The following is a 15,899-nucleotide window of genomic DNA, read 5'->3' on the forward strand; positions in this document are numbered from 1 at the left end:
AAAAGACAGGCAAGTTTTACCTCAAATTTCTGAATGGGGGTTAGTATTTCTCTGCTCACTTAGCATGCGGTGAACAAAACAGGCAAAAAAAACTGTTTTGGCAGGTTGTCCTATTTTCTGAAAATAGCATCTTGTAATCTCCCCCCTACACCCGCATATGACATCCTGGAACATAATCTGCAACACCCACACACTTGCTTGCGAGAATTCAGAGACCCATTATCCTCTCATTCAGGCTTTATTTCCCCCCCTCACTTATTTCTGGTACTCAAAACTGTCAATTGTATTTACTGTCTACAAAGCAATCAGAGAAAGTCAGCACTGGAAATTCGTTACTGCAGGTAGTGCCTGTGGAAGAATTTGTTGTGAAATGTTTACCTTGGTTGGTAATCTTCAAAATGAGCGATAAATGATATTTCAAAATACAGTAGGGAAATGCTGAAACGAGCAGAAATAAGGGCCCCTTAGCTAGTCAGACAGCTCTGGTGAGATACAAGAATGTGACAGCTCTTCTGCCTTTCTTCCCCTGAGATTCAAAATAAAAACATCTCTTTTAGTTGCTCCTGGAAACACTGCAGCTCCTCTTGCTTCAGAGGACTATGCTCAAGTGCCTTCACACCAGCACCTCCAGCCAGCTGGTCTCTGGGCAAATCCACCTTTGGCACCTCAAGAAGATGTATTTTGCACAGGTTTAGTGGAAGGACACTAACAAATGGAAGCCTTTCTGCTTGCAGAGTTCATTATTCCTGCAAGACCTCCCTAGAAACAGGCATTCCTCAATGTTCAGTGCTAAACCCTGGCTATCCGAAAGGCTGCCCACATGGCAAATAAACGATTTCCTTACAGCCTTTGGAAGGACAGGCAGATCTGATTTCTGTGGCTTTCTTCTCCTCCATCTAACAGACCTGTAAAGGTGGAGGACCCTGCAGAAACAAAGCCACACTAGGAGCTCTGGTACACAACATGAGCTCTTGGGGAAGGAGCCACCAAAGGTCCATATTTTTGCCAGTTAAAACCATCATCCAGGGACTCCCTTCGATCCAAGCAGTTGCACCCAGGCATGCCAGAGCTGTGGAAGGCAATCTGTCTTTTCAGGGAAGCCAGCCTGGTAATACCATGTTTGATCCGCCTGAAGTCATTAAAACTAAAATTCTCTTCAGTCCTTCAAGGTCAAGTATCTGAAGTGTTAACATAGCCCTGGACAGCTGGGGAAGACATGGTGGGCTTAGCCCAGCAGTGGGATAGCAGGCACCACAGGACCATGATGGTCTCTCCTCTTTTGCACCTGGGATATTCTGGCAAAGTTTCCCACCTCCCTGCTAACAAGAGGATTTCTTCCTCTAAACCTGTTCTCTAACAGCTCTTCCACTCTTTCCTTTAGGAGAGGAAATTACCATTTGCTTGAGCCTTCCTGCTCTTCACCTCTCCCAAGAGCCCTCAGCACTCTTCTCTCTCCTTCCACCAAGGCAGCAGAATGGGGCCTCAGCACATCAGCTGCTACCACACACCTATTGGTGCTAAATCAGCCCATTTTTCTCTGGCAAAAGGAAGAAAAAGATAAAGTGCTCTAGCTGACTTGGCAATCCAAGTTTGGTCTTTTGTTTTTTTGCTTTTCCAGAGAGACCAAAGAATATTGTTTGCTGATCAAAGCACATTCAGTTTGCTGATCAAAGTATTTGGTTTGAAATTTCTGTCTTAGTCTCACTGAAATATCTCAGTTTCTTCCAAAAATACCCAGTAGCTCTCTAGAACTACTCAACATTATACACTTCAATCTTAAATACACATACGAACTTGCGAACATTAATTCCTAAGATCTGTGCAGGACATTTGAGCATCCTAAGGATTTGCCCCATCTCAGAGCTGCCTGCAGTGGCTTACCCAGGGATGTGCTTTGCTCAGATGCAAACAGAAATCCCTTCTGGACACGAGTCCAGAGCAGGCATCACCCAAAGAAATGCAAGATGCTGCAGCAAATTGCCAAGGAAAGCAATAGCAACCTATATTCTCTCCGAGGTTATGTCCAATAAAAAAAATATTTTTTTTCATCTCATGTTTTCAACTTCATAACTTGTCAGGTTCCCAGCACTCACACATAGCTGTTGTGCAAACATTTGGCCAGTACTGTTTTGCTACAGTAAGGTTTTTAATAGGACAAGCTGTCAGCCACAGTTGCTGTCTCAACCCCCCACACTGCTCATGCCACACTGGGAGAGGTGGTAATTCCTCCGCGCTGGCGGCGCGGGCGCACTGCGACGCTGACCAAGCATGATGCAACACGCATACGTCCCATGCTCCATCCCATCTTTTGGTCCCCGTTGTTTGTCATGCATCTCCTCTGCCATTAGTGTAGTGAGCTGGAGATCCCCGAGGCATTCAGGTCTCCAGGAAGCAAACCACCAAAATGTTTCTGAGGATTGGGTCTAAAGTCTCTGAAATAAGGGGCAGTTGCAGCACAGTAGAGCACATCGCCCAGTGGCGAGGGGGGAGATGGCAGCAGTACTGTGCCCACAGCTTGCAGCCTTCTCCCTGCAAGCATCTTTGCAAAGCTCTTGGAGAGCAGCTTTGGGTTGGAGATTCATTCCAGACACATGCCAGCCATTGCAATGAACCTCCCCAGACTGTGCACGTACGCTGTAATTCAAAAATCTAGTACCTCACCGTAACACCAGAAAGAAAATAAAAAGGCTCATTATGGAGTAAGCACTGTCAAAAGCTGAGTGGGTGATCTCAACCCAAATTTCCAAGCCTGCATCCACATCCAGATTTATCTTCCATGGTATTTTGACAGCTCTTCTTGCAAACATGTGCTCTTCCTTACTGCACAAGCAGAACATGGTACTCAAAGATATGCTCCATTGCTCTTTGCAAACCTGTATACCTTTCACACAGCAAATCAGGAGGTCTGGAAATCCCAGAGGAGCATATTCATACTGTCAGACAGCAGTTATCAAATGCTAGTTGCACAGGAAGAGCCCAACTGAACCTCTAGCTGCACTCCAGCTCATTCCCTGTCCTCCTCCAGACAGGCACAGGACTATTCCCAGACTAGGAAACCTGTCAAACAAGAATGAAAACTACCATTTGAAGCTAAGACCTACACATCTTAAAAAAAATGTATCAGAAGCAACATAAAGCAAAGGTGTAAGTAGTAGTGACCAATTCTAATCATGTTTCCAAGGAGGGGATGATAGCCAACCCTGGGCACTGCAGCAGTCTGTGAACACTGAGCCCTGCTGCTAGTGCCCAGCTAATGCGCTTGGTTGCTGCTTTCTTTGATTTGTAAGGTTTGTGCCACCTCCAATTCACCTGGTGTTCCAGAATCACACGGGCAAGATCTGTGCAAAAATCAATCCAGGTTCTTGGGTATCACCTAATGCTCAGCCAAAACCACCAAAAAGAATAAATCCTTTGCCCTGGGAGAAAGCAGAGTTCACATACAGTTTAATCTAGGTCTGTAAACCCTGAAAACAGAAGTTCCAATCTCAGTTCCAGCTAAGTACAAGAACAGTTACAGAAGGTACAGCAACAATCCTTCCTTTGTATCACATTTTAACATTAACATTGTACTTTAACTATAGTTTTCCCCAAATACATTGTCCTAAGAGACTTAAAGTAATTAAATTCAGGCCTCTGCAGACACTTAAGGCATGACTCCAGTGAAAGGATATTTTCATTCTAAGCATGCTTCAGTGCCTTTTCTCAGCAAGCCTGTGGACTTGCACATAGGCTGAGCAGCAGCCAGAGCAGGAGCCCCAGCAGACCCACAGCTCTGCTGGCCAGCCTGCAGACAACCGCTGTCAGCTGCAGGCTGAGTGACATGCAAAGTGCCATTTCTGGAAATTCAGAGAGCATGGAAGTAGGTACTTCACCGAGAGGGGCTATGTTTGCTGCAGTCAGATACTCATCCTCTCTGGAGTCTATCGAACAAGGAGAAATACCGCATTAAACCGCTGGCAAATAAATTTATGCAGAAGTCATGTGTGGGAGCACACCAAAGACATCTCGCTTGCTGAATCCCCTACAGCCCCGGGGAAACGTTCAGGACCTCCTGCACAGGGCATGCATGTTTGGGAGCAGGGGAAAGACACATGTTTGATTGCTGCCTAGCTGGGTCACCGCTTCTCTTTGGGGGTACGGGATCAAAAGCCAAAGCAAAGCAGAAGGGCTTCTGCATTGCCTGCGCTTGTACTGGCAGCATGAAAAGATGCAAAAAGAAATCTGCAAAGAAAGTTGTAAAAAGCCTGCCTTTTAAGAAAAGGCCTTTGTGGCAGGCACAGATAAAACACCATTATTTGTACAATACTGTAGAGACCCTTCATGAATATATATTAAAAAATCAAATGGGGAAAAAGTTGCATATACTCATAAAAAAGTGACTGCCACTTTAAGAACCAATTCATCTAAAGCATTAATGTAGAATCCTGCTTGTACCAAAACAATGTTAAACAAAATACTGCACCTACAATGCAAAATAAGTCAGTCTGGATCAATATCATTCAGATTCATCAAAAATCCAATTGCTCTGGGTGCCAAAAGAAAAGCTTCTATGATTTTATGAAGATTCAGGAAGCAGCACGCACCCTCTGCTGCAGAAAACACCACGTCCAAAACATTGCTACCACTTCTTTTCCCATTTACTTCCCAGCAGTGGGAGCTCTCCTGACCATGCCCTGTGTTCATGCAATGCTCATACATGAACATTTGTAACAGGACACAATAGCTGTCCAGTCAGAAGAGTTGCAAAGCAGAAGTCTCCACTGTGGCCCCAGTTCAGCACACCAAGACACAGCTCCTTCATGCTCCAAGGGATTCAAGTCTACAAAGTAAACACTGGAGAACATGGAGGGAAGCAGCAGCTGAAGACCCCTATTTCTGGAAAACTCCCCCCCGCCCCAGCTGCTGAGCTGCAGCCCCACCTCCCACCACATCTGTCCATGGGAGTGAGCAGTCTCTCCCTGGCTATGCAACAGACTGAGGACTTCTCTGCCATTTTACAAATATTGGCATAAGTGCCAGTCAGACCTTCTCTGACCAAGTCAAGCAGAGCATGCAGTCTAACACATCAGCAGTGTGAATGAGCAAAGACTTTGCACTTGCATAGCCACCCTTAGGTGGTGGCTTCTTGACTGAGAACAAAACAGCTTGGCACAAAAGTGAAGCCATTCAAACCAACAAGCAAATTGTGGAAGCAGCAGATGAGCTCCTCCTCCACACCGCAGAACATCAGACAAGTGGAGGAGAACATGCCCAGGGTCAGTGGCAAAGAAAGATGTGGCTGTATCAGATGTCCGGTGGTTTTGTATAGCTCTTAGGTGCAAGCAAAGTGTCAAGTGACTGGAAGCATCTCCTAGATCCTTTCCTTTACTGCTGGAGGAAGGATGCTTGCCTTCACACGCAGCTCGAACAAGTGACAAGGGGCAGTAATAAGCACTCTGGCCACGTTGCCAATCCTGACAATTCCTCCAAACTGTGTTTGGAAGACTAATCAGGGCAAGGTAAAGGCACTGATGAGCTTAAAATCAGAAAAGCCACAAAGTTGCCCTTATTTTACCTGCTTTAATTAGATGACCAGTGATTTCATGAAACTCTCAGAAGACAGGAATTGCAGTACGTGTCATGGTAATGGACAGTCTGCACTTAGACTGGATATCTAACTGTAGTTGGTGGCTTTTGCCTTTTAACTGGACTAATAATTGCATTTCACACCCTTACAATACACTGGTTTCTTAAATTTTCTCATTTTTTTAAAAAATAGTGATTATTGATATAAGTACAGACATTTTCTTCAATTCTACCATCCTTCTGGTCTCAAAAAAGAGAGTCCTGTGGGACATGTGAGAGCACAGAAAAACAAAGACTGCTCCCAGAGCCCACAGGGTTCCTTGGAGATCCATGGAGACTAGAGAACATCTATTTGCACAAGCTAAGAATTTGTCCTTAAAAAAAAAAAAAAAAAAAAAAATCTATAAACAAGTAGCCTGTAGCCATACATGAGTAAACAAACAAAATCTGATCAGGGCTCTAAATTACAGCATTCATTCTGATAATAACTAGAACTGGTTACAAAAAGGTGAAATATTTTTCCATTAAAAACAATGTGCATCCAAAGCTGAAAAACATATTTGTTGAGCAGACCTGAATCACCTTTTCCCCAGCCCCCAGGAGAAAATGTAAGAGCAAGCAACTTGAACAAAGCCAATAGTTCATCGATTAGAGCACTCAGCCTGGCTACAAAAGCTCCGTATTCAAGTCTTATGGACCTATTTCAGTACAGAGATTTGACTTCTATCTAACACCTTCACCATCAGGAAATCCAGGTGCCAGGGATATAATGTAAATAGCTTAGAAAGCTCTTGTCCTAATGTCACTATAGAATAAAGCCTTTTAACTGGGTTTTCACTGGAAATTTTTTTTCTCCCTTCTCCAAAAAAGAGCCTCGGTTTTCTGGCCAGCCCTGTAAGTTACCAGAATGTATGAATCACAAAAAAAGTTAATGTCTGTATTTCCTGTTAAAAAAATAGATCTTAAGCCTTTGGTCTGCTTTGTATCATTAGGTCACATTAAATGTGAAAGTATCACAATTAGAGGATTCTGTATCCTGAAGGATTCATCTCCTGAGCTTTACTCAGCAGGATGCAACATTAGGCTCTTCACATCATTTCCAGTTTCTACTAACAGTAGTTAAGAGCTAGAAGTCCTTGTTAGGCAAATCTATTCTCAAAGGGCCAAAATTAGGCATTAAAACACCCACTGAGACCAGGGTTTGAAACTCTGTTGTGGAAGAAGATAATTAAAGCTGTGACCTAGCCCTTAGTGCCTGTCCTAAAGGGCCAGTTTATATAAGAATATTGCTTAAACCTTTAGCTTCACTGATGTATTATTGAACACATTTGCTTGCCAATTCAGATGTTAACCCCAGATCTGCAGTGCTGGAGGAGGCAGTCACAGTCTGGCAAGAAAAGGGGCTACAGTAATACAGCTTTTGTGGGCTAAAAGATTGTAAAGCCATGCGGGACCACTGTGATCACGAAAATGGGCTCTTAGCCAAAGAACTCCACTTGACGATTCCTGCAACTGCCATTTCTGTAAGACCAGGCACCAAGGACTGCCCTAAAGATTTTAAAGATGAAGATTTCTCCCTTCAGTTGTCTTATGAAGAAACTTATATCTTGTCATCCAGATCAGACCAGGGATACCTGCAATGATGCCATGCAAAACCCTTATGTAGGCACATAGCACCTGGTCTAGCATTTTTGTCATTTTAAAACACAGGCAGTCAGCTGAGATGTAGCCCACTGCACATCCTCTCACTTCTCTGGCTCTTCAGCAATGCCACAGGAAAGCCCACAGCAAGCAACTCCAGGTCCCCAGAAAGGAATGGATCGTGCAGAGCTTAACCAACTCCTCAACTCCCCAAGATCTCTGCCAAATCTTCCTGAGGAAGAAGGGCATTTATGCTTTGGCACCTATCAGAGTATACCACAGCAGGGTGCAGCACCCCCAAACCTTACATCCACACAGGAGGGGCACCTTCTATATGGAAAACACCTACAAAATAAAACATGGAGCCTAGGGAACTAAAATTAGATGACTATTTCCCCCTATTCTCTGCCCTAAACTGGTTTTGCAGGCATTATTATTGGTCTGAAAGACCAACCCTGCTAATGACCACAACTCCTGAGTGGCAGACAGGCATGAATGTCTTCTCCAAACACGTCCCAGGCAGCAAGAATTGTCAGTTATGGTTTCACTTGCCCTGCTAGCTGCACATCTCCCACACAGATGCTGTATGTTCAACGCAATGCCTCTGACAGTTCTACAACGACTTTTTGGTAATTCCTGCAGTGCTCACTCCTCCAGAGACAGTGTCCACCAAGGTACATGGTGAAACAGATGTGTTTTTAAAACAATACTAAAACCCAAGGTGTCCAACATTAAGGCAACTGCGGAAGCATCCCACACGTCTGCAAGTCAGCAGCGCAGATGAGCACTAGCGCCCAGCAAGTTTAAAGACGATGCACTAAAGCCTCTGCATCAGCAGCTCCTGGTCTCCCAATCATAAGGGATGTTTATACTCATTTTGCCCAATGTTTTCTACTCAAACAAAATTTACTACAAGTGAGTTAAAAAGTAACAAAAAAGGCTACAGCCAGTACATTTTGGCACAGAAATGTGCTAATATTAGTGGAGACTTTTTCCAAAGAAAGATTGTTGCGAAGTGTAGCAAGTTAGCTACTTTCTTCTTGATTATCATCTGTAGCTTTTAAGTAGGTAATTTAGGCCTGGCTGTCATATTTCAAATGAGAGTAGCCTACCCAATGCATGTAGATGAGGCACACACTTTTAAGGGTGTTCAACTGCAACATTTTTATTCAAATGCAATACTTAGTGAATGAAAAACTCCCATCAAATACAATTTCCTTGCCTTTTCCTTCAGATACAAGGCTTACTTCCAGAGACAGTTTTACTAGATCACTGGAAAGATAGTAGTTGTGATGCAAAATAGAACAAAAATCAGTATTCATTTTGCTCATGGCTGTGACACAAAGAACAACGCAGACATATTAGTGCCACCGGGCAAACAAGCTCTCTGTCCCACTAGAAAATATTGCTCAATTCTCCCAACATTTACTTACATATGCACATACCTACCTTAACCACTGACTTAGGCAAGACTCCTTGTGTTTAAAATTTTGTCATGCACTCCTCTTGGCCAATAGGCAAGTAGTTTGGAGGATGAAGACCACAAAAAGGCAGTAGATACCTCACATGAGTTCCTACGCTGCCTTTCACTTGAGGGTATGCATACAGCAGGCTAGAGCACCTCCCGAGCCAAAGTGAAAAAAGTTTTGGATCAGGATCTATCTCAAGACTTAGCAGACAGCACACTTACAGGGATGGTACTGAAATGCTCCCTTCCCTCTTCTTTTAACTGGAAAGATACAGCTTGTTATCTATTTTATTAGATTCCTTTCCTGTGTTGCCTTTCTGCCTGCTCACAAAATAGTGACTCCTTCTCATTAGCAGATATTTTAATCCTTGAAAAGCCTTGTCTGTCCTAGTTGCCCAGAGCAAGCCAGAGCTGGTGTCACACAACTGGGAGCAGAGGGAGGCAGTTAAACCCATTGCTTCCCTTACGAGGCTTTTTGCACATTAGGTATTGGCAGAAGAGATGCTGCCGTGCCTCCATCCCCAGCTGCCTCCACCCCTCCCAGCACTGGTCCCAACAGGCTGCGTATAGCATCACGCTACCGCCACGCTATTTGATCAAGTCATTTCTCCCTTGGCCAGGAGCAGGGATTTGCAGAAATTAGGCAACCACAGAGCAGTGGGTTATGATATTAAGTATTTCCGCTTGGCTGTGTACTCCTTGGCTATGCAGCACCGCATTATCAGAGCACTTCTGCTATGCAAAGTTTCATTTAAATCAGCAGCTAAAGCAGAAGTTAACAGAAAATATACGGAAAAGTAGATACAATCTTAAAATCAATTAGGACATGGATTGCTCTAGCAGGGCATATGGAAAAATATGCAAGAGCTCCAGAAAACATTGTTGGTCAGTCTTAAGGTTTGGACCAGTGGTTTCGGGGGTTTTTGCACATTACAGGCCAGCTAGAGGAAGCTTAAGCAAATCAGTGTAGCTGCAGCCAGAAAAAGCATCCATCTCATCTCCTGTTACTGAAGGGAGCATGGCAGGTTCAGGTTCAATTACCCAGGAGGGACTCAAGCTCATCTCCTCAGCAATTTGCCTAGTGTGAGCCCGGGTACAAGATCCCTTCGAAATCACTTCGGTCTCATTGCCAAAGCACCAAAGTCCTCTTGCCTGCCTGAGTTGTTCTGTTGAACCACACACTTTTGCTTACTTCCTTGTATTCTTGGCACTTGCTCATCAGATTACTAAGGTCTAGCTGGGCTACTCCTGGGGGAAACAAATAGCCTCATGCTCACAGCAACAGGAACAAGAGGAGCTGCTAGCATAGCTGCAGGTTTCCCAACATTTTAAGTCATTCTGGAAGATGCAGCTCAAAAAGCAGCACTCATGTATTCAACCGCTTCAGTACCACCACTGCTGACAGCCATGACAGCAACTAGTGTCATCAGATGTTTGGCAGCCTTCTCCTGCCACCCACACCTCCTCCAGTTGTCAGCCAGTAATCAAAATGCTGAAAGCATTTGAAAAGAAGTTGCCATGTATCTGGACTTACTCAGACCTGGATGCATGAGAACCAGAAGAAATTCATCCCACCTGTGCAAAGCCTACACAGGCTGTGGGACACAGGTCTTCAGAGTGAGCTGCACCCTGCAGAGCCTGCTAAAATCTGCCCCACACAAGCCCAGAACTACAGAAGGGCTCCCAAGGAAAGGAATAAAGTGCCAGAAGAATAAAGAGCACTTAGAAAACAGGCATTGCCACTGTCGCACAAGTCACTTCAGCTGCCTTCTCAGACTGTAACTATGCCTATGCCTCTTCCACTGGGGAAGTGCCATCTGTATTAGATCAGAATTAAAAAAAAAAAAAAAAAAAAAAAAAAAAAAAAAAAAACTTCAGGGTCACAGTGTTGATGAGGAAACCTGAGCTCAAAGCTTGTCTGCTTTTCCCAAGGGTTTCAGCTGCTCTGAAATATCAGCTTTCCTGCCTTCTCTTCTGTTTGAGAGCATCGCCTCTCCATGCTCTAGAAGGAGCCTGGGAGCAAAGTGGAAAGAACTTACTCATGAGTAAGTCACAGGAATATTAGGTGAAATTCAATAAAAAGCAGTCAAGTTCCACAGGTAGCACTGGACCAGATTTCCAAGGCACACAGCTGCTACTTCTTGCAGCCTGTATGTCTCTGGACACTTTTTGCATGTCCATCCCACAGGTTTGCACACAAAGTTCAGAAGTGCACAAGAACAGGAAGCATCTTCATGCTTCTCCCCAAAACATCAGTTGTCTAAGTGTGATCCCCTTCTCAGATGCAAATTATATATTATCATATATATTTACACATTTGCAAATATATTTACATGGTGTGGCCACCCATGTTCATGAGGAGGAGCCTGCACTGACTTCCCACACTGCCCAGATTTCACTCAGCCATAGTTGGGAGCTGCACAAGAACAGTTCAAGAACCCTCTATAGCTTCAGTCCCAACTGGATCCTTTCTGCAAATAAACCCTATTTTGCATCATCTTTCCAGCCTGTTGGAATGTTGTAATTACTCAGCAATGTTTCCAGCTTCCTAATAAGCAAAACTGTAGGAAATTGCAGATCTGGTGACTTTCCTCTAAAACAAATTGTCTGCATGGCCCATTAAAACACCAGGAGATACTTGCTGACTATTTTGCTCAGTTTTATTAACTTTTTACATAAAGTAATATTTTATAATCATGCAAATTAAAAGCACTTTATTGGAGGGTATATTCAGTAATGAATGCTGGAAAGATGACCTATTTGAAAGTGAATCACATTAAACTCATAACTTAATTTTCAGAATTCATCTCATGCATACTAAACAGAAGAGGAAAAAAAAAGCAGAGTTTCAAGGAAAAAAGAACATTTGTAATAGCAGGAAGTATGACTCTGCAGTAATAAATATATGCCAAGTAACAGCAGTAACTCAAGGAATCAACTTTAGTTTCCGCTGTTAGGAAGATGGTGTATTTTGGAATATGCTAAAACAGTAAATACTACTATGCCTGGTCTATGCATAAAGCAGTCATAAGCAAAACAGCATGTGATTTCCCAAAGCAGCATAATAATTTCAGAGTCACAGCACACTGGGTTTGAGATTGGATTATATACTTAATCATCTCAATTCCTCAAACACTTGTACAAAAATGAAACACAGGTTTCTACTGTGGACTTGATATCTTTAAAAGTGTAAGACTGGATGTTTTGAAGCAATATCCTTAACAGCAGGAACATTTTTTAGTGTTTCTTTACACAATAGCTTGCAAGAGTACTTAAATAACAAAAATCTGTTTTCCTAAATCACTAGTGGTCAGACATTTAAAGTATTCAGTTACCCAAGAAATGCAGACAGGCAGTAAGCAGAATCTTCAAAAGCACTTCAAAATTATGGTTAAAACTTGTTTTATCTTTTGCTTCCACATCTTCATGGAGTGGCTCTTCCAGGTTCTTACAACTTGGATGCTTAAAGTAGCTGTCAAGCTGTGAGCTGTTATCTCCATTTGTTCTTGCACCAAAAATGTCTTTGTCCCTTTTCCCATTTTGCTCCTTGTTTTCTACCCTCTACAGCTTCTCTTGGGCCCCTGTCCATGTCTGGTTTAACCAAATTCCTCCTTCCCACACACCCCGCTCCTAGACATTGCTGCAGAGAGCTCAGGTGCCCCAGACTGGTGCTTAATCACAAGCCTGCCGCAAGCAACAGCAACCCCCCACCAAAAATAGGCTCTGCATCAGCCCCCAGCCTCCCTGCAAACAAACCGCCATGAACAAAAGCAGATTACCTGAAAGGGTAGGCAAAAGCTATGTCAATGTTGAGGTCACTCTCCGACTTGTTCGCACAGTCCACACTGAGGCGCAGTCCTCCAGAGTACCCACCGCATGTTGCAAATGCAAAGATTGCAAAAAGCTGTCAAAAACCAAAAAGCATTCATTTTATTTTATTGCAGCAACCCAGCACAAAATATACCCATGCAGCAGCACCGTCCCCCTCAGGTTAGATTATCCATCACACTGTGCATTCAAAGCATTGCCATACATTCACTTATGCATCCTTCTTGGAAGCCAATTAAAAGATCCAAAAGTTGAAGCTCTCTTGCTCACATATGCAGGAACTATTTGTGCTGACTATCTCAGCCCTTCTCTCCAGTCTCAAAGCCCACTTGGGATTCACAACATGGATGGCTTATTTAAATTATCCTGCTGACAGATGAATTTGGACCAGAACAGGCCAAATATTGACTGAGCACAACGAGTCAATCCTGGGAAATAAAACACTGGCAGAAATATTTATAAGGAGCAGCCAAGAGTAGCAAGAAGAGACCTCTCAGCCACAAGAGATGTGATCATCTTCCCACTACAGGGCAAAACACAGACTCCTGCTGTTCCTCATCCATTTCCATGAAGCTATGTATGACTAAACAAACAATTTCTAGTTTTAAGTTACTGTCATAATGCAAATGGACAGAGATACAATAAACTGACATCCTGCAAAACAGAAAAAAATTAGGTCATAAGCAGCTCAGGCAAATCAAACATGAGCAAAATGTTAGGGTGGATCTGATTTGATACCCTATTGCAGCATAATCTTCCAGGAGAAAAGGCTGAAAGACAAAGCATGCTGGCCATAGATGCATAGCCATTTACATTTTTTCAATGCATCAAGCATTCAAACACAAGAAGAGGCAAGAGGAATAAGTATCTTAAAGCTTCATTGAAGTAGGCTGCATTGGAAGACCCAGAAGGGGGGACAGGTCATTTATGCAGTTGTAACTTAAAATCAAGCAAAAAGCCAGATTTTGTTCCGATTTAACTGTAGACCTGAAGTAGCATCAGCTTTAGCAGAGTTCCTCTAAGATCTACAGTGATGCAATCATGGGAAGTGACAGATAAGCTCCTGGATCACAGTCAGTCAAATAAACTGAAAGGCAGCTATGCAGAAGAAACAAACACAGCACATGTACCTGCGGGGGAAAAAAAAATCTGCATTTGAACACTGCAGAAAAAATACAGCAAGTATATGCAAAGGCAAAATAAGGGAGCATTAAACACAATATGAATAGATAACAAAAAAGAGACATCCAGCTGCTGCACAAAGCTCTGCCGAAACATGCTGTTAACCTGAACTCTCCCAACTCCAGCACAAGCAAAGCTGGGAGCATCAGTGTCCTCCATGGACTTCAGCTTGGCAAATGCATCATCTCCCCAAAGGTTGCCAGGTTTGGGGGCAACCCCTGAGCACTCGGGGCAGGGATGGCTGCAGGGTGATCTACCAAGTGTGACAGAGCAGAGCAACACAGCAAGGGCTAGATGGGAGATGAGGGGAAGATGCACAGAAGAGCAGAGCTGAAGCACAGCTCCAGGAAAGGTCAAAAAGCTTGGCCTAGCATGAGGCACAAGGAGCAATCACTAGGGAACAGGCCTGAACATGAATTTCTCTAGCAGCTGGTTTTGGACCTTTACTACACAGCAGCAAGTGCAAAATTGCTGCTCATTATCAGCTCTGCAGAGCCTGCTGTGCTAGAAGCCCAAGCCCATCCCTCCTCTTTCTAGCAAGCATGCTAAAAATAAAGACCTTCAGTCTCCGAGATGGGTTTTACTGGTATGCAAACGTTGTAACACCGCTGTCCATCTCCATGTGGCATTTCCCACACCTCAGCCGCACATGCACCCGCCCTCACAGCTATCTGAGCAGGCTCCTGCACCCGTGGGGACCAAGCAAATACACAACACAGTCTTTCCCCCACTACTCAGATGTACACTTTAATACTGCCCATCCCACCAGCTTCACCTGCCTTAAGCCCTAAAACAGCTTGGCCTTGAGCTGGAAAAATCTGGAAGGTATGATGTTGAAAAATAGCTTGAGTACCTCAGGAAGAAAATTATGTGGGGTAATTTTATGCCTTGCAGACATGTGAAGAGCAAAATGAAACCCCAACAAAATCCCTTTAGTTCTTGCATTTAAGTTGGCAACAGCCACATAGTAACACACCCCAAGAGCTGCACAGCCAGGAAAACGAGACATTGCCCAGGTACTTCCATCCCCCCAGCATGATGGATCACCCTTCAGTACCAAGAGGTGATTTGCTTAAAAATCTTGACATCTAACCGAGGTCAGCACAGAGCAGACCATCTTCTGAGAAAGAACAAGAAAGGAGGGCAGCTGAGAGCAAGGCACTGCTTCACATGCTAGCCTGGCACTTGGGATAACGACACGAGTTCCCATCCTGCCACCCACTTCCAGTGCAACCAGGGTGTATCGCTTGGGGACAGATTTTCAAAGGGATTGAAGGACCCAATGATACAGAAAAATATGAAAATATTAATTGAATAGCTTCCTTATACCAGTCTCGCTGGCTAAGTGAGTAGGTAAAAGGAAAGCTGAGGTTCACTGTAAATTAGCTTGTTAAACATTTGCCCTGACATAAGTGTTCCTACTGTAATTCGTCCTAAACGAGACTTAATCATTTCCTCTGTAAATACAAGGAGCTGTTCTGCCCTTACATGGGTTACAGCACTGAAAATTGGTATTAATCATCTCAGTTTAATTTGTGAGGCAATGTCAGAAAACAATATATTAAGGCGAAGAGGAGAGACTGGCACTGACCTGCTTTCTGGCCTAATTAATGGAGTTGCAAATGCAAGCATTTTGCAGAGGCACAGGGAGTCACAAGGATTAATACACTGCAATAAATAAAGCAGGCACTGAAGGGTGCAGTGCAAGAGAGCTGCCACAAACCAGCAGTCATATCTTCCATTGCCCATCAGCCACAGCACAGGTGCAAGAAAAGGAAAGGGATGCCTCTCAGACACAGCTCTCCCAATGAAACAGCTAACACGAGGATAAACATGTGCCCCTCAAACCCAAGGGGCCAGCGCTGCACAAGGACTTTAGCACCCTCATCAATACAGCAGAGGCTGTTACTACACAGAGAAGATATCTTCCAGAGCTTGCAGCTCTTCCTCTCCCAAGAAAAGGCTCAGGCAGCTGAAACCTCAGCACCTCAGTCAGCTTAGATCAAGCCTTTCCTTACCCCTGAGCCCCACACCCAGCTTGGACCAAAAGCTTTTCAGATGCTTTCACTCACTCAGCAATCCCTTGGCCTCCTTCCTTCCTTCCTTCCTCTCCAGCCACAACCACCAAGGCTGGCCACTGATTTTGAGCCTCACCACATGCTCTGGCCACAAGCACCAAACAGCATCCACAAGACAAGTAGGAAGGAGGTGGGAG

The 15,899-nt window shown here is 44.0% G+C and overlaps 1 protein-coding gene across 2 annotated transcripts in view; it reads right to left on the reverse strand.

The window, feature by feature from the left end:
* SYNPR (synaptoporin) overlaps positions 1-15,899 on the reverse strand; it is a 101,449-nt gene that overhangs the window by 14,462 nt on the left and 71,088 nt on the right. For both annotated transcript variants that reach the window (XM_062585565.1, XM_062585566.1), the window contains one exon: positions 12,454-12,578. In XM_062585565.1, the coding sequence (XP_062441549.1) occupies positions 12,454-12,578 (125 nt within the window). The remainder of the gene's footprint in view (positions 1-12,453; positions 12,579-15,899) is intronic.

This window comes from Rhea pennata, chromosome 12 (assembly GCF_028389875.1).
Source record: "Rhea pennata isolate bPtePen1 chromosome 12, bPtePen1.pri, whole genome shotgun sequence".
Taxonomy (NCBI): Eukaryota; Metazoa; Chordata; class Aves; order Rheiformes; family Rheidae; genus Rhea; species Rhea pennata.